This window comes from Cyprinodon variegatus, unplaced genomic scaffold (genome assembly GCF_000732505.1).
Source record: "Cyprinodon variegatus isolate N-32 unplaced genomic scaffold, C_variegatus-1.0 Scaffold66, whole genome shotgun sequence".
NCBI lineage: Eukaryota > Metazoa > Chordata > Actinopteri > Cyprinodontiformes > Cyprinodontidae > Cyprinodon > Cyprinodon variegatus.
The window spans coordinates 553,252-577,132 of NW_015150519.1; the positions used below are offsets into that span (position 1 = coordinate 553,252).

The 23,881-nt window shown below is 36.9% G+C and overlaps 1 protein-coding gene across 2 annotated transcripts in view; it reads right to left on the bottom strand.

Annotated features, from left to right (window-relative positions):
* Positions 1-297: 297 nt before the first annotated feature.
* plcl2 (phospholipase C like 2) overlaps positions 298-23,881 on the bottom strand; it is a 50,910-nt gene continuing 27,326 nt past the window's right edge. The window contains exons 4-7 of one of the 2 annotated variants that reach the window (XM_015371898.1): positions 20,267-20,470; positions 15,017-15,092; positions 4,523-4,632; positions 298-3,328 (exon numbers count right to left, since the gene is read on the bottom strand). In XM_015371898.1, coding sequence (XP_015227384.1) covers positions 3,122-3,328; positions 4,523-4,632; positions 15,017-15,092; positions 20,267-20,470 — 597 coding nt within the window. In that variant the 3' untranslated portion in view covers positions 298-3,121. The remainder of the gene's footprint in view (positions 3,329-4,522; positions 4,633-15,016; positions 15,093-20,266; positions 20,471-23,881) is intronic. The other variant, XM_015371899.1, reaches the window with a different exon arrangement.

Sequence of the window (23,881 nt, forward strand, 5' to 3'; positions counted from 1 at the left end):
AATCCTGATGGAGTCAGAAAATATCAAGGCAGAGATACAACATTGTGGATTGTTTTAGGCAGTCTACTGTTACTAGCTTTAAGCAGACAAAGTGGAGTAGTTATTTTGTCTTTGACTGCTGTTTACTGTAGGTAGGATGTACGTTTTGAAGATCTCAGAATCGCAAACTGAAAATCAGCAAGAGATTTTCAGATAGAAGAGGCTTACAGCTACTTGAAGCAGAAACCAAATGTCTTTGCAGTTGGACTAAATGGTCAGTTTCTTTTCTTGATTACATGTATATTTTCTATACCTGCCATATGCATGTTGTGATGCATAATGAGAGTATGGCGGGTTTAAATTAGCATTAGAATATCAACTGCGACTTTCTGCTTTTGCGCTTTAAATTTTAAACATCTAAAGAAAGTTAACTAATGAATGGAAGAACAGGGAGAGTATTTCTACACAATGGGTCATTTTAATAACTGTGTTGACCTGAGCAAACTTTTTTTGTACCCTATTGTTCACAGAGTAATGGCTATACAAATGACTCTAGATGTTTTCCTAAGGTAAACATGGCTTTCTATCCTGATGGACATGTAAATGACTCATATTATTCTTTATTTTTTTCAAACATTTTCCAATGAAAACATACAAAAGTTCATTATTAGGTAGGTTTACATCACTTAAGTTATTTAGACATTAATAAAAACTGACAAGGGATGATGTCCTAATTCACAAGTGCAGCCATGATATTGTTAGTATTTTGAGAACAAATTCCAAACATTATTAGATTTATTATATGCTAGAAGAGCTAAAATAATTTCTGGTTATTTCCCAACTCCACAGGAAATACTGTACTAAACATGCATTCAGATAATTGAACATTTAAGTTCAAATACGTTTGTTTTTGTTAACTTCTGTGGAGTCCTTTACAATAGCTACAAAACATTTGCACCCTTATCGTGTATAAAACAAAGCTGGCTCATGGCTAAAAGGGAGACTGATACAGAAAGTGAGAAATGAATAAGTGACACAACTCTAATCAGTGATTAAACTAATAATAGTAAAAACAATTACATGCAATGTCTGTTAGCCTCTTACTGTTAATTGTGCTAAATGGAAAACTTGCACATTAATAAGCTATTTAAGGTCCTGCTCACACTTGTCATAGACTGTGTTATTTGAAATGCTGAAGGGAACTGAGATTTTTTTTAAAGATGAGTTTTAGTTGTCAGTGTGCAATTTCATAAATCACTGTTCAGTTGCAATCATGACTGCTACCAGCAACACATTTATTTCACATTTTGAGTATGCTATTAAATATATATCTTTAATAAGGCTTTAGATAATAATCCAAACACAAACAATAAGTAAAGCCATGTGGATGATAATTGAAATTATTCTAATGTGTCTTGGCAAACATGTTAGTTTTTTTATATTTCCGAAAATCAAAATCAATCAACACCTCTAGTTCAGGATAATTGTTCAGCCAGCCTTCCGTTAGACACATTTGGTGTGTCCTACTGTGTTCAAACTCAACATTAAATCCTAACAAGTTATTAACATTACTGCTAATATTTTTGCATTTAAATCCACATATAGCATAGGTATTTTTCCACCTTACATATGAAGTAAAATAAATGTTTGAAAAAGGAAAGGGTATTGTCAGACGTCTTCATGTGAAAGAAATCAAATGGGGCACGTTGTCTGCTGGACGTTTTAGCTGCTACAGTGTAAAAGGTAAACATAGCAACCAATTTAAGTTTTGAGGAACACATCGACAGCATCAACTGTTAAAGAATGAGAAGATGAAGTTACACAGATTCTAGTTTATGAGTAAACAACACACAAAGAAATGCAATTTAAATATTTGCAATCAAAGCTATTTAGTAATATATTTGGCCATCCTTTCAGAAAAATTTTATATCCCACTAAAGGGCTAGTCTGTCACAAAAAATTTTACTCCTGACCGCAGCTATAATGGATTAGGTACTTTAAGTAAATATAGAACATAAGGGGGGATTTATTTTGAGAGAATAATAATTAACATTTTTAAATAAAAAGTAAAACAAAAACAAATAGATAAAATAGTTTCCTTCAGAGTGAAATCCTTTGTTTTTCAGTGAATGCATCCAAAATCAAGGTGATCAGCAGGTGTTGAAAGCTGCCTGTGGATTCCTACCAGCAACAACTGATTTATTATGTTCACATATCTAAAATAAGTTAAATGGTTTTTGGGGTTTAAAATGAACTTTAAGCTTCAAGGTAAAGATAACTTTGGTAAAACTTGCCCTGAAAAAGAAGAGAAACTAAAGAAAGAAAGTACAACATCTTTCATGCAGCTGCTGGTTCAGATCGCTAAGACTGGACAACAACATGGATACATTCTCTCTCTGTCTTTAGCATCATTCTGTCTCCTCGTGTTCAAAGTTTTTTTAAGGAAAAGCCCTCTTCTTGACATATCCCACACAAATATAACCGTTTCTCCACAGATGTGTCCATAAAACTTTTACAAAATAAATCTCATATCCCCAAGTATACAATAATAAAATGATGCACTCTGCAGAAAAAAAGTCACAGGAAACTGTATATACACATAGTTTACTACCGTTTTGGCAGACAAGAACATAAACAAGTCCAGAATTGTAAACAGCTATTTACTCTCACTCTAAACATTTTTTGTTCCCACTCCTTAGTCCGTTACATTCACAGCTCAGGAAAAATTGTGCTTTAAAAAAATCCTTGCTACAATCCAAGGCCTTCTTTGTCATCTGGTCCACTAAATAGAAGTGCTCATCTATTAAGTCAGTCTGGAAGAGGCGGGGGCTGGTGGTCCATTCGGCTGTCCTGCTTCATCCAGGAGGGGAAACAGGAGCATCATAAAGCAGTTCAATTTGGCTGCGATTGGGAACTTTGACAGGTCACATGATCTATTTCTGTTCTCCTGATCTGACAAAATGTAAATAAATGTTTAGGAGACGGATCCTTCATTCTTGAATTGCTTCATTTGTCTAAGAAGTCTTAACTGTGCTTTTGGTTGAGAAAAGTCCATGATGGAGGCTGGAGATTGACGACTTAGAGATTCAGAAAGAAAACAGTTTAGAAGGGATTCTAGGGAGAGCAGCTGCTGCTGAAGTCTTCAGTTTTCCTCGTCTGTAAGCTCCTCCTCCCCTGTGGCCTTTTCAGGAATGGCCTCCAGGCTGCGCCGGCTCTTGGAGTCTGAGGAGCCGGAGGACCTGCTCACTGCTCCTCCTTTGCTCAGGTTACAGGTAAGCGCTGAGTAGTGGATTTGCTTAAGGTTTTCTTGGACTTCACTTCTGGCATGTTTTAATAAGTCAGCTTGACCCTGAGGGTACAGATCAGAGCGATTATAGCAAGACAGGAGGAGAATCATTCACATCAAAAAATCATGCAAATGACTCTGAAATTAAGAGAAATCTGAAACTAAATGTCAGAAATTACAGGTGATATGTATAGGTTATCATTAGGCAAGGTATTGTATTAATTAATACAACCTTAAAACCAAAATCTTTTATTGCAGAGATAAGAATCCCATCGTAGAAGAATTTCATTTCTTTCTACTCTCACTGGTCATCGTCTTGCAATAAGCTAAAAATTGTGCTATATAAGCACTGCCAGGTCATGCTAACCAGAATAATCTGGTGGGCCTCGTTAACCACAAAGGGAGGTTTCTTCTGACCTGAAGTTGTTTCTTTTTATAATCAGTCAAGGGTTTAAAATTAAAGTCAGGTGGAAAAGCATTTTCTCCACATAAGTCGACGGTTCATTCAGGCTGCAACATCAGGGAGGTAGATGTCAGCACATTGCAGGAATCTAAAGCTGCAACTGCAATGATGCTTAGTTTTATCATTTTGAAATATGTGACATATTGTCATAAAACATCTGGAGTTAGGATAGGCTGGCATTCATGAGGAAAAATAACACAGCTAAGGTTTAGGAGTATTTACTCTCAATGATAAAAGAAGAAAACAGCATATGGCACAACTGGTCCTTCCAAATGACACCACGCATTTTATAAGTAATAGTTTAGGTAATAACTACTGTATGTCGGTGCCTGTTTTTGTGTCTGTTTTTGAAAATGTATACAACCGAAACTTTATTATTTTTCCAGCCGATTCAAAAAATTAAGTCAGAAATTTCCTTCAGTTTCTATTGCCTCTAACAAAAGAAGACAACTGGCCAATAAGTGCTTTGGGTTTCTGTTGGACCATCACAATCTCTCCATCACTACAAAATCTACATTAGGTGAAGAAATCAAAGTCAGAAGGAGCTAACCAGACTGGCCAACCAACAGGCTTTTTCTGGCAGATATAGGTTTCTATTTGAAGTCTGCTGTTTGGATTTTAACTTGTTTTAGCCCCACCTTTTGACCAAAACACCATAAAAGACCAAAAATTGTGCTGCAGCAGATGACGCATTGAGGAACTTATCCCATTTACGAATCTAACATAATTACAGTTTTTCTAAATGAAAGAAGTGTTAGGTTAAATGTTATGTTAAGGATGTCAAAGATTCTCACCTTCAAAATGGTGATGTTCCATGTGAAGCTCTCCACGGCCTTATGCAGCTTCCTGCCCTTTAACCCTTCCTTCACAGCCAGATCATGCAGGTTTTCATGGAACTCCATTGCTGAGAGAGAAGATAAATAAAAGGATTAGGACAGCTTCATTGAAAGAGGCTAGGAGGTGACTGGAGTCTAGGATCTGAGACTAGAGACCAGGCTTGTTTTTACTGTGAGGAAACCCATCTGAGCAAAGATGACGGTTAAAACTGTTTTAAGCAGCAGAGAGGTGCAGTAATTGTCTGTAGGAGGATTACTGCACTAAAGATAAAACAACAAAAAAATCTTCTGTATTCAAATGAAAGGTAACTTGTAGTACGTGAGAAGCAGTTTTGTTAATAATGTTAATGTCATATTTTGCTAAATCTTATAGTATTTTTCATAAACACAATTGTCAGAAAGTGCATTATAAACAAACATACTGGCAAAGCGTATATAACGAAAGCTAAATGGATGACACACAAATGACACTATTTTCAAGTGGCTTAGCATCTCAGCTTCCAACATTTGTCACCTGAGGGGCTACTTCAACATGAGACATGTCCTTAAGTGAGGACATGTTTCATGTAGCGTCTGCAGGAACAGGAACCCCACACCCCAGAGGATATGCAACACAAATCACAGAACTGTGACAGGCTTCTGCACGGAAACTCCTTCAGAGAACACAGACATTTCCGCTCAGGGCGGCTCGAAGACCCTGTCTGCATTGTTGCCATGGAAACATGCACCAGAGGAGGGGTGGTGAAGAAAAACCCCTTCATGAGGAATCACCATGCAGACACTGAGGATTAAAAGTTTAGGTTTCTGACCTCACATGATTTTCTGCCATCTCAGAAAAATCACCATATGCTGCTCACATCGTGAATGTATGAAAACTGCTCTAAGCATGCAAATATCTTCATTTTCAGTTTCAGCTTTACAACTTTAAATGCAGCAGCTGCTGCTGCGCACATGAGCCGTGACTGTCATAAGGAAGGTGCAGCGCTTCCTCTGGTTCTCTCTGACACAAACACACATGCAGACACACACAGCAGGGGCTGCCTAGCAACACTGTATGGAGTCTGGCGGAGAGGAAAAGGGGAAGCTTTCCCTTAGCAAAGCATAAGGAACTGGTGCAGGATAAGGGCTATACAGTAAGGGATTCTCATACTGAAAGATGACTCCACAATAATGTGCATCTCAGAGAATGACCCACATTCTTTTAAAATTAATTACAAATTCATCAATAGATGACTGAGCTGACACTGACGGATGGAGCTAAATTAGACGGACATATGAAAAGAAAAAGAAAGCACAGATAACTGAAGATGGCTTTCAGAGGGGAAGCCGTCATTCCCCCAGATGAGGAACTGTCAGCATGTTTTCCATAACAGTAAAATAATTAATAGTAACAGTAGCTGCCCTTTACAGCTAAATGAGGTTCAAAATGACATAAAAACTTCCCAAAATGCTTTGAAAACTGAGACAACAAAACCTTTTTTTTTTTTTCATAAAAAACATCTGTAGCACCTAAAGAACAAAGGGAAAGGGATCTTTATTCAAAGGCTGCTTGATTATAGAGCAGAGATTATAGCTATTATTTAGGCCATTAATAAAATCTGGATTATTTCAATCAAAAATGTATTATATTATTGTATTTATCATATTATTATTATATTATGCTGATTATATCATTTTTTTAATTTTAGTTTGGAATAACAGAGCATCTATTGCCTTGAACATTATTTTTACCTCATAATTTTTTTTTTCTTTTAAATAATTGTAAAGGCGTATATTTAAAATACCCCCCCAAAAAAAGAAAAAAACAACAAAGAAAAAAAAAACACAACAAAAATGGGACTAATCAAGAGACCTTACAAAATTAGAGCATCTTTGCAAAGCATAATACCAACCAGAATTTTTTTTTTTATTAAAACAATTGTTTGATCATCTATTGTTTTTGGGATAATTTTAAGTCAAAATGTAAATCAAACCATTAAATGTAATTAACTTTAAAGCCATACTTTGAATTATCCATGAAGAAGAATTTAAGTTTAGTTTTAAACATATTTGAATGTTTGAACAGGAAATATTTCAGCTGTGATAATCTGAAGGATAAAACTAAAAACCTTTGGATTCTTAAAGGAAAATTTGTTGTAAAATGGGGAGTTTTTTCTCCATAAAATAGATAGGGAACACCAAGATCGTCGCAATAAAAAAAATGTGGCCAGCAAGTTCATTTTGCAACGAAAATAAAAACAAAACACAAGACACAACACCCTTAAAACTCTTTACTTCTTTGAACAGGTAGATGCAGGTTAGCCAAGCAGGGAACCTCAGGAAATCAACTTGGAAACTCCTGACATTTTGTATAATGCTTAAAAATGTTTATAATCTTTTTCATTTCTTTACAGGACAGTTTTCCCTTCCAAAAATATTTAATTAATGGATGTATATGACAAGCAAGGTCTGGATTTGCTCAGATTCATATGGTGGTTTGAAATACTGCTAGCATGTGACAAATCCCAGATCCTCTATGTTTGGAATTTCAGACAGATGACCTAAACTTAAATCTTGTAAAACTGTTTGACTTATAATTAATTCTATATTATACCATCTAAAGGTGAATCATAAAGGGAAGAGAGTGTTAGAGATGGAGCAAGTTATCACTCTAATGCTATCTAAAGTAAAGATTCCAAAAGATTTAACTTTTATTAAGAAAAAAGTTCTGGCTGTGAAGATAGTTTTCAAATGCTTATTGCACAGATTATTGCAACTTTAGTGCAGTCCAGTTTTGAATTTTTAAGAATAATACTAACAAAACAAGCTGATAATTGCTGGTTAGTCAGTTTGGCGTTCTGCTCAGGAAGAGTAAAGCCCATAATGTGTTATACACCCACTAAAGCATTGGTCTCCATCTGGAATCAAAGAACAGCTGGGTTCTGCCATGGCACCTTTAGCTGAATCAAATGGTTAAACTACCTCACATGGATCTTCTAATCTCTATATTAAGTTAGGTGTGCTGCAGCACAGCCTTCTCATAAAGATTAAGGATCTGATGACATCTGTAGAAACCATAAGCATCAAATACATAGTATAGATTTAAATATTCATATATAAGTTCTAATTAAAATAAAAGAAGAAAGAAGGCTGTTGAACATAAACATAAATCTAACATTTCTATTAATCAAAAATTCAAAACCCAAGGTTAATGATAAGTCACCTTTATAAAAACCAAAGTATTACCAGACAACCGGCAAAGCTTTCCTGTTTGTCTCGAGGGTTTTATTGTTTTCATGGCCTTGAATGCTCTCCTTCTAGAGTCTATTGTTACAGGGCTTTAATGATGGGTGGTAAAGTGCATAGTAGCTATCATGCATGGATCTGCTCAAAGCAACCCTCTTCCTTGCTGCAAGGTGGAAAACCTACTTGAAGAGTATTACCACCACTAAAGGGCTGGATAGAGAAATGGCACGTCTTACTCTAACTAATTGCAATGTGAACAAAAATGAATGTTTATGTGATTTGGAAATTGCAATTGTTTTGCAAATGCAACCCTAAAGTAGATTCTAACAGATAACAGAATACTAAAGAAGTGCTCTAGATCAGTTTAAGGTAATTGTTATACAGGATGTGTATATTATATATAAATATATATATATATGTTATATGAGAAATGTGCTGGACCAGCAAACAGGCCGTACCATGCAAATTAAATTGTAAAGGATCGGCATCTAAAAGCTAAGCCAGGTGGACAGAGTTCGAAACGGGTCAGAGCTTTTTTCAGAGCAAAAGTGGGATCAAAGCAGACTACAGAAGTGGTCAAAAGGCTGGACAATATTTCAATATCACTATATGTTACAACATGATTACATTCAATAATAGTTAATTGCCATTTAAACACATGTCCAGTACTTCAATATATGCTTTACTAATGTTTTTCATGTGCCCATGCGTTAGAAAATAGGTAGACCAAACCCAACATGACTTTAATTCAATTTCTGCCTTTGTATAACAGTCCTACCCAGATTCAGCTTTAATCCGTAGCAGCTGAGATCTGAGCAGAGCAGAAAAGGAGTTTGGATAACGTGTGTTTGATAAAAGGACACATCTGTGTTAGTGATATATGTCATGCTGCCGCTCTGCCCAGTGTATGGTGGTGCTGTCAGAAAAAAACTGACAGTATTTGTGATTGCCTTCGTTTATTTTCAGTGGGAGACAGTACAGAATGTTGTCTTTCTCTTAAACATCAGAGGCATAATGCAGGAAAAAACAGATCTTCCTGCAACAAATCCACCTCCTTCCTTAAGGCTTATTTCAAAAGGTGACACACTATTAAAAGCTGCTACTCGTGAGAGCAAATATTAATTTTCAAAGGACTCTGAAACTGCCTGGGATGTACAGTGTTTTTCTTTTTTCCTACATTTTACTTGTCTCAAATTTCTGCACTTAATACCCCATTATGACAACATGGAAAAGGTTGTTTTTTTTCCTGTATATACAATACATGCTAAGTTTAATCAAATTGGATGATAGACGTCTGTACACAGCAATTTTCAGATCTCCATAAAGCAATGGTTACATTTTCAGTCTGTGACCCCAGCATGACAAAAAGATATAGCAGAGACCCCTCAGGACTAAGAGGGTTTCAGAACTAATTTCAAGTTGAAGATATATCAAGATTTACACCCCAGATTTGAAATCCTAAAGCAAACTTACTACCTTGTGCCATCCTAGTGCAGGATTCCTCAATTCTCGTGCTTGAGTTCCAGGGGCCTGGGCCTTCTAGATATGTCCTCCTTCCTCCTAAGCATGAAGTCATGTTCTCTAGAGTCCATTGACCTCACTAGTGTCTAAGGTGTCCTGAAGCAGAGATAAGGTTCAGAACCCCCAACCTAAAAGACCACTGTGGGCCCACATTAAAGGTCTCTTGCAGAGAGGATCCAGGGCTTGCAGAGTGGTTTGTAACCAATCCTTTGCAATCCTTGCTCTCACCCAGGATGTCCGTTTATGGCTGCATTTTCCTGACAAGCTTGTCAGTTCCTGCTGCTGACAAATCTTCCCATAGCATGATGCTGCCCTCCCATGCTTTACATTAGGGATGGTGTTGACTTGGAGATAAAATTGTCTTGTTTCCTCAAAACATGATGCCTTGTATTGTTTCTCATGGTTTGAGAGTTCATCTGGTGTCTTTTAACAAGCTCCAGATGGACTGTAATGTGCCTATCCTTATTGAGTGGCTTTCTTCTAGCCACTCTACCACACAGGCTTGAATGGTGGACTACTACAAAGATGGTTGGACGTCTGGACTTTGTTCTTTTCTTAACATGAAGGGACACAAGAGCACTGAAAGAGTGACCATGGGGTTGTTGCTTAATTATCTATTGTAGTAGATTTGCAACAATCTCAAACTGTTTCTTGTGTCATAAGGGGTTTTTGTGTAGTAGCATGGCAAGCCAGATCAATAAGCCTACTCCCAAATCTGTTGAGGGGAAAGTGGGACAGTCAAGTAAATGTTTTAGCCAGCTAGGAGGTAACAATGCACAGAAATCTTTGTCAAAAATCCACTAAGCACTTCTTGTTGTTACTCGGAAGTTTCGGATCCTGACAAAACCAATGTTATAGCAGAGGTTATGCCTGCATCTTCCTCTTCTGCAATGTTAAGTTAAGTTCAGCTGTGGGCTCGGAAGCTCTTGCTTTCTTTACAGCTGTATGTCCTTCCTAAAGCTTTCCCCCCAAACACACCGTCTGTCCATCTTAATCTAGTTTTAAAATAGTTGTTGAAAATTAGGCAGTGTTTGGTTGGTCTGATTTTGTCCCACTTAAGTCCAATAATAGACCTTGAAAAGACATTGCAAACCCAGTTTCCAACGTCTTTTCAACAACCTAAAAATTATGACTTTTCATCGTTGACAGTTCAACGAAATGTAGATGTGCTTGGACGTCTTTTCAACTAATTTTGGTTGGTGGGTTAATACTGCAAGTCAATGACCAACCCGTTATGAGCTGATTCTTGGTTAGTTGAGGGGAGATTGAGTAAAGAAAGATTATTGTATGTTTGTGAACACACAAATGCTGATGTTCCATCCAATATCAATATTGGAAATTGGTCTGATTTAATAGTTAAAGCCACATTACAGGTACTGTAATGAAAATGAAAAAGATGTATTGGAACACCCTTGCTTGCAGGCAAGGTTAATTATGTGCAGGAATGATATTTTGGAAAAAGGCTGTAGCATAACTAAATGTGGAAATATAGTGCTGTGAATTCTCTCCTGATGCACTCAGGAATTACAACTAGGTAAAAATAGGTTGTATAAAGACTGAGTAAGCATTTAGATCTCTCAAACTGTTTGATCTTTGGACGTTTTTTTCTTTGTAGTCTACGGAGGAGACAGTAATTCTGCACTTGGCATTTAGAAACATCTTGTGTGCTAATTGTGTTGTTCAGCAGGTTCAGCTATCCAGATGCCCTGAATGCTAAGTGGGACCTTAGTGAGAGTCTGTTAGATGAAGTGACATCCCCCATTAGTGCTACCAACACCTGGCTGTGCACGATCCGACAGTGCCTTTTATTTCCTGAGAGGAATGTGAGGCCTGTCTGACCTGATGTGATGGATTATTCACAACTTTAGGAGTTGTTGATGCTGAAATGGTCTGCTTTCTTAACAGGGAATCAGGTTTGTACTGACCCAGTTTCTACAAAACCACACGATATGCACACATAGAGGTAGAAGCAGCAGCACAAGCTAGTTCTCCTGCACTAATGCATGCACCCAAACACATTACTAGGATGAAAAATCTGACAGTTCTGGATGGAAAAATGTATAATATTTTCAAATTCATGGGTTTGCCATCTGTTGTGTCCTACTTTGGAATTGTTGGGAGTTGTATTTCCTCCAGCTGATATTAGATAATCATGTACAAAGGCTCTTTGAAACTGAAAGCCCCCCAAAGCCTCCGTGCACACTCTGGAGAAGTTGTTTGGTCGGCTTGGGGCTTTGCTGCCAGCTTATCAAGATGCAAGTTGTTTCAAAAGAAAAATAGGTGCCTTTGGGGTGTTTATCATTCAGCAGACAAACTCAGGACGCAACATCAAAAGCATATATAGTAGATCAGATGTAGTCAACTCCAGTCTCCAAAATAAAATGTCCTGGAAGTTTTAGATCAGCCCTCAACCAACACAGTTTAATAACCAGCTTTAGTTTTTCTTCAAGTTTTGCACAGGCCTTGAAATGAGGCAATTACACATCACATGTATTGCGCATGGCAAATATTCAAAACATGCATGTTATCAGCTTTTAAAGGACAATTGACAATATGCATATGACTTCACGTCCTGAAGCACAACGGAACTAATCAGAGCTAATTTCATTAAGAAAAGAACTTATGTTAAGTGGAAAATCATCTAACAACACATGACAGGAGTTACTTTTAGGAATCCTAGAGATGATAAGTGACTGATAGGAAGCTCCTGAGAATTGGAATTGCTCATTTACATATGTGCATAAAAAAACATAAGCTGTCTTTATTTTTTTGGTTCTGGAAGATGAAAACATAAACCCTGTTCAGATAAAACAGGGTCATTCTGACCGAACATTTTAGGCCGAACACAGACAAGATGAAGTTATGCACATTATTGTTAGGCCATGACCAACACCACTGTTTAAACCACATCTCAATATTTACACTATGGTGATAGTCTGATGTTCTCTAGTATGTGCAAGAAGGTAGGCTCATCATTTGTTTAAGACTTTTGCAGAGGAAATTAAACAAAATTCAGGACCACTACAGAATGGTGTCTAATTTAAAGACAGTTTAGCTGCAGCAGGAACTTTTACATTTACTATGCACAGAATTTCAAGTACTAAAAAAAGAAATTACCCCTTATTTCTTTGCATTGTTTAAAGCAGCTATTTTCAACCTTGGGGTCACAACCCCAATTGGGGTCACAAGATGATTTCTGGAGCCGTTAAATAATTATGGAAAAAATATAAATGCACAAAATGAATCTAACTTCCAACCATAAGAGTGAGCAGGTGGTCTCAGGCTTTTTATTAAGTAAGGATTGTTAGATAATATTAGATAATATAATTTCAAATAAACAATGGATTACTGCTTAATTTTTTGTTTAAAATTCTTTCCATCAATGCACCGTTTGTATGATTCAATTCAATTCAGTTTATTAATATAGCACCAATTCACAACACGTCATCTCAAGACATTTTACATTTCAACCAGATCATACAGTCAAATTGATTCAAAGTTTTCTATCTAAGGAAAACCAGTTGATTGCATTGACTCATTGACTCGAATGCAATCCCTCACACTAAGCATGCTTGTAGCAACAGTGGAGAGGAAAAACTGCCTTTTAATAGGAAAAAACCTCCAGCAGAACCAGGCTCAGTGTGAGCAGCCATCTGCCGAGGCCGACTGGGGTTCAAGGAGACAGGAGCAGAGATACAAAAGGCAAATGTAAAAGGCGGCCCCGTCCAGGAAACACAGAGCCAGGCAGACAACATTCTAATTTGTGCATGAGAGATTCTTCTAAGGTGGTTTTCTCATGCCCAAGTTTTAACGAGGCTCTTTGAACTGCGTTAGGATGTTCAGCATATTCTTATCAGACAGTCATATAATCTGCTGATTATTTGACAGAGCCAAAATGGGTTGCAAGCCAACATTTTGGACATAATAAACAGCTTAAACATGTCCCTACTGGGCCATAACACTACTGTTTTATTCTGTCAATTAATATAGCATATAGCATTTAAGAGAAAGCTGAGCGATGGCTGTGCGATTGGATTGGAGAAGGGTTGAAATTTTCCCAGAGCTTGAGGACAGCATTCAAACTATTAAAGAAATGATTGCCTCTCACCTCTGGAGCCTCCTTGACAGTTTCAATAAGTATTTCCCAAATGAAGACACCCCGGAAAAGACTGGATACGCCAGCCAATCTCCACCATCTACGCGCATCACCTGCCATCAGAGCAGCAAGACTCCCTATTCCATGTCTCCTCTGATAGCACATTACAGACTGCTAGTTCCCTGTATGTGTGCTGAAAGACTTCTGGATGTCAGTAGCAGCAGAGTATGCAACACTGTCAAAAGCTGCAAATGATGAACTGTTGCCATTTGCATCCCCATGTCTGACCTTTTCTGCACTGATAATACATGAAAAACAAATACGGATTCCTCAGAGTTGAGAATGATCTCCGTGTGGATGTGTCTAAAATAGAGCCAAAAATCTGCTTTGTTCAAACAAGCAGGGCCAACCGTCACATTAAATAGTTGCAGAATTTTTTATTTATTTATTTTTTTTTTTATGTTTAAACTCTCAGAAACATACATCTTTGAAATAAAATTTTAAGTTTAAAACACACTGTTATCATGTATTAGAAAGAAATTAAAAACTTGCCTTTATTTGTTTAAATCTTGATGATGCTTCATGTTTTTAAAATAAATCCAATTTTATTTTAAAATAAAATGATAAAGAGACTAATAGCTGAAGTGAGTTAATAAAAGATTGTCTGGTTGTGTAAATGTGACGTATAATTATATGGATACATGCGTTGGAGGGGCGTCGTGGACAGCAGTGCGTGTTAAATTGGGGGTGGCACCTTGTAGGTTGAGAACCACTGATTTAATGCAGCTACTTTATGGCATCAAACTAAATGCAATAAAATTACATAGAAGAAAAATATGTTAGCTAGATGTAGTTGAATAGGCTTAAAAATCCATGTTAAACCATTTCCAAATTGAAAACTCTAAAAAATATATTTATGTAGTCACACTAGGTTAGTTCCACTAGACTAAATCTTTCTATTCCTATAAAATACAAAGAGCTTTAGTTGTGGTAATAATGCTCCATCCATTTATTGTATAATCGTATTAAGCATATCCACAGACTCAACTATTTAAAAAATAATTGGCTATGTTACCAAAATTTTCTGTGATGAGATTGACAAAGATGATTAGAATTGTATGTATACCTAAATAAAAATAATCTGCTATTCACTTAAATTGGCATAACTGAAAGTAGAGAGAACTGTCTATTCAGCATGTTTCCTCAAGTGTGTGAACTGAATAAACTTTGTCCCCGACCTCACTAAGTCAATATGTCACAACACGCTTGAAGATAAAACTAAAGGCTGGGTCAAAGGTGTGAATTTGTAATGCAAGAATGAGGTCATAGAAACAAATAAAAAGGCCAGCGCTGAATATAGTCAAAAGGAAGTTAAATGACAACTGTTGTTTTGTATGGATCCCTGAGAAGCTGTGGGGTGAAAGTCATCCCACTACTGTGATCTACTATAGTTTTAATAACATTTTAATACAGTGAAACGTTCTCCAAAAATGCAAATTTAAAAAGTGCACGAATAAAAAGAAACCAAACCGCCCTTCCTGTTTTGGTCAAAATCTGCTCTGATTTAGACATATATAACTAAAAATACAATTTTTATGCTTATGCCTTACCTGCTCTCTGAGCTTGCAAAATCCTCTCATACACACCATCAGAGCTCTCCAGCAGCACCTTGCTGGTCTGGATCATCTGAAATAAAAAAAGCATAAAAAAAAAAATAATAATTCATTCACGTAAAACAGAGAATGTAAGATGTTTTTGCAGAGATTTCTGTGGGCAAGGTCATTAAATGCATATTTTGCAAACTGAAGTTAAAGGAAAGAGTTGTTTTAATTTCTTGCAAGCTGAGAATATTTCTCATTTGAAGCATAAAAATAAAAATAGTAACCCCTGTAATTGTCTTTAAATGGGAGCAGAAACTGATAAAAACATAAACATGTCAGTTGAATTCACATCATTAGCACGTTATCTGTGACAGTACAGCTGTGGAGGAAGCTAAGTTTAGCTCCTCTGGTGCTATGCTGTGCCCTAATTGAATGCATAAACTCTGCTGACCTGAAGACTGTAGGAAGTTGCATGATGAACCATTTACATATTAAAAGATTTCTCCCAATCATGAATGCAGACAGAAAATACTCTGTGCTCTGTGCGGTCAGCATTGGAGTCGCGACAGAATATGGCTTCAGGCTGAGGTTAGAGAAGGAATTGTGGACAGATATATACAGGTAAGAAGAAAATATATGTGGGGCCATGTAAGTTGTATCTTCACTTATCAGTCAGTAACTGAAATATGTTTTTTTTCCCCCTTTATAAGGTCTATATGGTGATTGGCTTTTTAAATACTGAAAAATCTAATAATATAATATCTACTACAGGTTATTTTTCCTTGAAGGTAACAAATAAGACATTTTGTGCAATACGTCTTGATAATGTATGTAAATATTAAAGCAGGAAAGGGAAACTTCTGTAACAATTTTTAAGAACGTAAGCTTTAAGATTGCTGAATGCAGCCAATTAATTATTTAGGAATGCACTGTTGGGACTAAACTATTAAAATTTGTCTCGCACACAGCCCTTCATCTCTTGAGAACATATTGACCATGCAATAGGTTTTAGTCTTGAACATATTTTTACCAAAAGGAAACTATACTCTGAATTACCAACAACCACATCCTGAAAAGACTTGTAGTCTGTCATCAACAGAGCCTCTGGCTTTAGTTGTCTTTAATTAGTTACTCTTTCACACATGTTTAAAAAGGTTATAATAGGCATTTTGATTTTTTTCTTAGTGTCTAATGACCAGGTAAAAGGTGTGGAAAGTTTAAAAGTCCACACCCTGCAGTGGGTTATTCTATTCCACGGAGAACTAAGCTGCGTTGGTTCTATCTTTTTCATTCTAAAGGTTTCTGACTGAGCCTAATAATCAAAACTTAATAATGCTGGTTTTTACAGCAGCTTTTGATTATCATTTCAGTAACTGTAACAGTATGAGAAAACTCATTTGGTTTCCATGCACACAAACCTATTTGAAATTTTGAAGCTTAAACCCAGGCGTTAAAGATATCAACCGAGATAATGCAAAAGGTTTTCTGCGAACAAAAACAAACCCATCATGTCATTTTTACACAGTCTATGACCTGCTGCTGGGTGCCGTGTTTTGGGCAGAGAGTAGCACCAGGCCGACACCATGAATCACCATGTTATTCTGTGAGCAGTAATAACAAAGCATTTGTATCGCTGCAGCTGTGGTTCCAGCACTTAAGAGCTGTGATTACCTTCCTGATGGGTAAATAAATTACTGTCTTCATTGCACAAGCAGTGTCTTAAATAAATATAGAAGAGACGTGTTTTTAAGTTAAAAGGGTGGACGGGGCTTTATTTGGACACTAAAAACCTCCTAACTACCATGGTCATGTCTATTATTGTAATTACTTCCATGACACCTTGGTGATAGAATTTATCTTACAAATAGTATAACATGTTTGATACGGTCTGGGTTGTAAGCTAATTCAATTAAAATAATTATTTTAAACTTTAAGGCCACAGGTTTCAAAAAAGGCATACTTATAAATTATAAAGCATTTCTCAAATTGTACACTGCCTTTACTGGAATGTTGTCATATATATGGTTATAAAAACACAGCTTTCCTCCCAAAAATCATAATCTAATCTGCTTATTAATTCTACACAAGAACTGATATGGTTTTTGCAGCCAGACTAATTTGAGTAAATGTGAGTAAAATAATCTAGTATGTCCAAAACCACTGATAAAATGGGATAACCAGTCCACAGACATCTCTAGGATTGAAGGAAAATGGTTTGAAAAAGAAGAAAATGAGTAACCAGCAGTTGTTTGGATGAAAAGGCCCTGTTGGTGTAAGAGGTCAGGGGAAAATGGGCCGATAGGCTCAAGATGATTGAAAGGCAGCGATAGCTCAGTCACTCATTAACACTAAGGTATGAAGGACACATTTGCCTTAGATGTATACACATCTACTATATTATTAGTTTTTATGTGGAACTCTAGTGCAGACACACTTAGAATAATTACAGAACAGTCTATTTTAGTCTTACAAATTCAAGTCTAAAATACACAATTTTAAAAGTAGATGTTTATTTTTTAATCTAAACACTTCTTTCAAAACCAACCAGAACATAGAACCTCTCATCAGTATAATAAACGGTAAGAAAAGCAATAGTTACACTTCTATGGTGTTCAAATGAGCTCTGCTAGTCACCATAAATAAGTTGCACTGTTTGTCAATAATTAAAGAACATTTACAGAGATGAGACTTGCTTTGCAGGGCACACCAGGAGAAATCTTTATTAGATGGTCCAGGTGGCGTTACCTCTTTCTAAGTCCCCTTAAAACCGAAAGATTCCATCAGTTTGTGTTATGAATGTGTGATGGAGAAGGTTACTGGGGCTTTTAGAGTCAGGCTGTGATATTAACCACCATTAAAAATAGTGAACTTTGCCTATATAAAAGAGGCATAAACATAAACCAGTACACATTATTTAGAACCATGAGCAGCTATCCTTCTGTTGTTGATTAACTAATTTGAATTAGAAATAATACCCAGATTTGGTGACAGCCAGGATATGAAATCCTACTTAATTTCTATGAAACACTGCAACAGAAAGCCTTGATCAGTTAATAGAAATGCTCACACATAGAGCTCTTATATTTCCTAACTTCCTGCCTATTTTGTATGCCTTACTATAAACATATACAGCATATTTACAACATGTTTTTGGCCCATTTTATTATCGCTTTCCTCCAACAGTAACCCAATAGACTGTATTCAGACATGTAAACCATCAAATGACCAAACCATCTCTAAAACCAAACCAAAGAAATAGTTATTTCAATCCTTTTGTCTAATTTAACAAATAATTTTACAAACATGTCTATCTGTTTCAATATCTGGTGGCAATCATACATCATTAACATTGTGCTACTGGTTGTTTCCTTATCTCCCTCTGATTCATGCTACTGTCTACAGCCACTAGCTTTACAGCTCTTCAAGAAGTTCTTCCAACATTTGTTTGATGTTCTTCCATAAACAACAGCCAGGTTGCCTCCACCCAGGCTAATTAATCAGCCTTTCACTTTAAGAGTGAACTGAGCAGGGTAAGCCACGTAATCACTCTGCATCTAGGTTATTTCAAGATGGTACCACTCTAAATGCACTCACATTTTAGTCCCAGAAGAGGCCGATATAAAGATAGCACAGGTAAGTATAGATAGGACTTAATTGTGTTGCTGTGGAATTCTTTTCACAGCTTTTACAAGTAATTAAATGATCCAAACAGAATTTCTGTAATCTAATCGTGTAATAAACTCTTCTACACAGCCGTCCATAAATGAGCATATGTTTTTAATTAATGAAACAAATACACAAATACCGATATGATCTGTGCCCTTCCCCTCTCTGTGCCTCCTATTGAAGGTTATAACACATAGTCATATGTGTGTTTCCTAAAAGTTTTTTTGATGTTAAATATCTAAACCTTTCCATAATCAAACCCTTATTATTATTTTCAATTTACATTTTTGGAGGGAAATTTGCTTTACAATGCTGCTTCACTGCCCTACCTTAGTTTGTTTTAAGAGTTTTAAGCGGTACTCTTTTAAAAGTGTTATCACCTGGAAATGCGACTTTTTATGATAAGTGCATGCGTTGGTGTTAGACTTTAGTTGAAACCGGCCAAACAATCCAGAGTATGAAGTGGCTTGTCTCTTTTTTTTTATGTGGGCTCTCTGTTAAAACCAGAAAAGCCCATGAGGTTAGGCACTCCACAAAATCACATTTTGAAACCTCATCTTTAATTTACTTCATTTGTAGAAGGATGCTACCATTAGCCTGGCTTGCTTTCTTTAACCCCAGCTATAATCTATCAAAAGAGGATATTCAAACAATCAGACTCCCAAGCAGGCAGTCGGTATCTATTATACTGACAATAGGTACCGACTTATATCCAAACTCTCAATCAATAGGTATATGAGTTTGGGAAACAATGCTTAACAAACCATGGCAACTTAATCTCAAAATGTATACCTTTCTTACCCCAAATGACATTACTCCTCTAAACAAAAGGCCTGTGCAGTCATAGCAAAAGTCTGGAGAGCTTTTTTCTCCTCTGTCATGGTGTCATTTCGATTTGTCGTCAGAGGGGACAAAAGTTGGCAAAAACTCTGGAGCTTGCACTGTGCTCCTTTAATATGCGTAAAACAAAATGATTTATAGACGGTGTGCTTTGTTTAAGAAAAGGATTTTAAGGATTTTATTACCTTTAAAAATGTATGACTAGAGAACAACAATTCATGTAAATAAACAGAGTTGTAAGATCTTTATTTTACTTTTTTTCCTGCTTATGTTGCAGTAGTCCATGTTTTATTCACTCTGAGCCCAAAGAACATGTTCTGTCAACCATAATATCTATAATGACCTCAGTGACACGTTGCATAACTTTTCAACATTGATTGCAGTACCTACGTAGTTCCAGGCTATATTACCTAATCATTTCACTATGTTCCTATTATATTAAGTACAATCAGGATATTGATTTAATAGAAGCCAAAGCTGGGTTGCTAGATGAAAATCAGCTATTGACTGGGAATTTGATACATTAACAAATTGCTGCTCCCTTTCTTTTAAAAAGAATTTCTAATTTCTTTAAGTTTGAGACTCTGATTCGACAAAACAAACTTTTTTTAACAAGACGTTATAAATAAACATATGAATACATACACACAACATTTGTTGGAAAAGCTGCCCCTGAGTTACTGCAACATTTAATTTTTCCTTTGTACTGATAAAGTAATATTTGAATTGAACTGATTTTTGACTATTACTCACAATATCGTAGGTGCTGACGACCTTTTTCAGGACCTCTGGGAGCAGGCCTTGGAGCTCCAGGTTAGGGTACTGGTCAGTCAGGTTAAACACCAGGAGGGGGCTGTTGTCAGGCCCTGTCAGTCGAGGGGAGAGAGCCAAGATGCACTGCTTGAGGTTGGCCACCGCTGAAAGGCCGCAGAGCTCCTTAAAGGACACTATGGCATTCTGCATTGTGGAGAAAAAAATACAGATGGGGAAATGAATTTCCACTGTTAAACAAAATATAATTAAAAACAGGGTTAATCTGGAAACCTTGTTCTTTTTTGCCTTTCAGTTGAAACTTTATTTCAGGTACATTAAAAGCAATAAAACCAGATCAGCTGTGTGACAGAGGGGAAGCTGGAAGCTGTCATTGCCTGTGAGAAGTTTCTTTTTGGCACTTGTTAGCTACTCCAAAGCACCCAAGCCTTCTGTACTGACACAAACATCAAGTGGAAATGAAACATGCACCCACGAAAACACTAAACTTCCTGTGAAAGGCCAAATTTAACCCTAACATAAACAACCGCAGGGACAAACTGTGACGGAGAGATCAAGATGTGTTAAAGTCTCATGGTTGCTGGCTTGTTATCTCACAATGCAGCAGCGATATAAACAGGAGGACCAAAATAACATCTAATATACTGCCTGAAGGAACAAAACATTATGCCAAACACAGTGAGGCTGGATGTCCTACACTACTTTTCTCATGAAACTAGAGCGTACTTTGCTTTAGAGATTCTTACACAAATATTAGGGAAAATGTTTGCATTGGATAATATCTTTCTGTTTCCTAGATAAACTTGAGTTAAATCAGTCTTATCTATGTTGCCTATTTTAATTAAGTCTTAATTTAATTTAGTCAAAATATTGTTGGAGTTAATAATGAGCTCCTAGATCCTAAAAAGAAGGGGGTGTTGGAAAGGGGAAGATTTTTTAGCACTGACATACAGATGATTATTTTCTCAATATGCTATTAATAACAATCATGGAAAAAAGATCTAATTAAGGTCACATGTTGACCCCTTGAACTATAGCTGCATATTTCACTGGTAGCTGTACTTAAATGCATACAATGGTGTAAATACATGTTTTTATCTCTACAAACAATTCTTTTTTTTCCCCCACATTTACATGATAAAAACTGATACGACTTTCAGAATGTGACCGTACTTATATAATTTAATTTATTAAGGGGGGAAGAAAAACATCCAAAACCAGGTTGAAAGAAGCATCTCCTTCTATTCAAGAATTAAAACAACAAGTTGTTTGGACATTTTTGTCCATTTTTCTTGGTAAACCAGCATATTATCACTCAGACTGGACAGATTGCAACCATGAATATCAATTATCCAACTTTGACAACCTCTTAATTCATTTTATGTCTAGACTTTGACTGGGCACTTTTAATATACTTTAATGTAAAGGATTCCAATACAGCTCTAGCAGGATGTGCTGGATTGTTGTCCGATTGGAAGGGGAGGTTTTTTCTAACTTCTAACAGCATTATTCTAGAACTGTTTTGATTCTGGCTTTATCATTTTTCCCAACAACTTAGACCAGCTTTGCTGCCGGCCATACAGTGATATATCAATTCTTAAAACACAAATTATCTTGCATGAAAGCAAGAAAAAAATATAAATGATCTCTTCTAATCAGAAACATTCTTCAAAATGCTTGTTATGTGTCCTACATGGCCTATGGGAAAAGGTAAAGTGAGTCTGTCATGGCTTTTTACTGCAGTAAAGCTAAATTAGAATTTCTTCTCAAGTGAACTATTTTCTCAACACACATTCATTGATTCATGTTCTGTAAAAACCATAAAAATATTATCACACAGCAAAATTATTCTTATACATTTGTGGTAATTAACTGATTTGAACATAAAAAGGCCAGTCTTCAGCATTTTATATACAGCGGCACTAACTTGTATATAAAAATAAATTTAATAAGTCCTTTAAAGGGATAGTTAGGGATTTTTGACATGAATCTGTATGGCATCCCCATCACCAGTGTCATGCAATCACACTGACTTACCCCTGGCAGCATCCTGTGAGCAGAGTTCTCGTCCAGCTTTGGTCAAGCCGAAAGTAGTCCGGCAGGTTTGCTAGACCCAGCGAAATAAAACGTTTCTCTTCCCAAAACATTATGTGTTCAAAAGAGTGATATTTTTGCATCCCAAAAACATTGTAGTGGAAAAAGTCACACGTCGTTATCACTTGGTCCTATTTTCTCTCTGTTCGTATCAGTGCGCGCCGTCATTCAGACAGCGAGCTCAACTTTGAGGAGGGCAGGGAAGTCGCTGTTGTTTGTGATGCAGACAGCAGCTGCTGCAACTCCGACATCCTCATCAATGGAAAGGTTCTGTATCTCGGGCATTACTAAATCCCACTCGTGGCAACAGTAGCATCCACCTCTGTCTGCATTAATTCGCACTTGAAACAAGTGCACCATGATTTGTCGGTCACCCTGGATATCGCAGCTCCAGCTGAGGCTCCTGCGGCTCCGGCTTCAGCTTCCATCACTTCTCTGTCCACCCTCTCTCTTTCTGCCCGATCTAACTCCATTTGTCGAAGTTCATCGTCAGTGTACTCGGGTTCATAAAGATATCCCTTTGGCTCTAAATGGAAGTCGATGTTTTCCTCGTCGCTCTCGTAGTCAGACATCTTCCCCAGTAGTAAACAATCGCGAATCAAACAGGTAGGCCCTTAACCTGACAACAGCCAGATGCATGTCTCGCTCCGCCCAGCTAGGAGCTAGGCGGAGCGATACATGCATCTGGCTGTTGTCAGGTTAGTAGGCCCTAGCTGTCAGGTCATGGTGTCGCGCGCACTGATACGAACAGAGAGAAAATAGGACCAAGCGATAACGACGTGTGACTTTTTCCACTACAATGTTTTTGGGATGCAAAAATATCACTCTTTTGAACACATAATGTTTTGGGAAGAGAAACGTTTTATTTCGCTGGGTCTAGCAAACCTGCCGGACTACTTTCGGCTTGACCAAAGCTGGACGAGAACTCTGCTCACAGGATGCTGCCAGGGGTAAGTCAGTGTGATTGCATGACACTGGTGATGGGGATGCCATACAGATTCATGTCAAAAATCCCGAACTATCCCTTTAACTTAAAAAAAAGTTTTTATTTTATTTTATCCATTATAAGTTAACAAAGTCTTAATATTATGCATAAAAGCACAACAGAGTGTAGAGCTTAAATAAATAAGGGTAGGTTTTCCACTGGCTCATATGTGCATTCTAGGTCTCAACATTTACTCAGTGTGTAGCTAATCTTCATCTATCACCGTCTAATCTAAAGCTCTTCCAGTCTTTCTACCACTTTGGCATTTAAAAACTGCAGCTTTTCATGAGCGGCCTCATTTGGCAGCGAATCAAAGGCTTCACCTGCCATTTCTGTGTAGACACCGTAGCTTAGATGAACCTGCCAATAACTGGAGCCAAACTTGGCTGATGTAGCACAAACAGATTCACAGACAGAAACAGATGTACTGCTGCAAAGTGGAGCAGGTGACTCTCCTCTCAAACAACAATTTGAAGAAACAAGTTTAATTAAAACATTTCAGATAAATAAAAGCCATA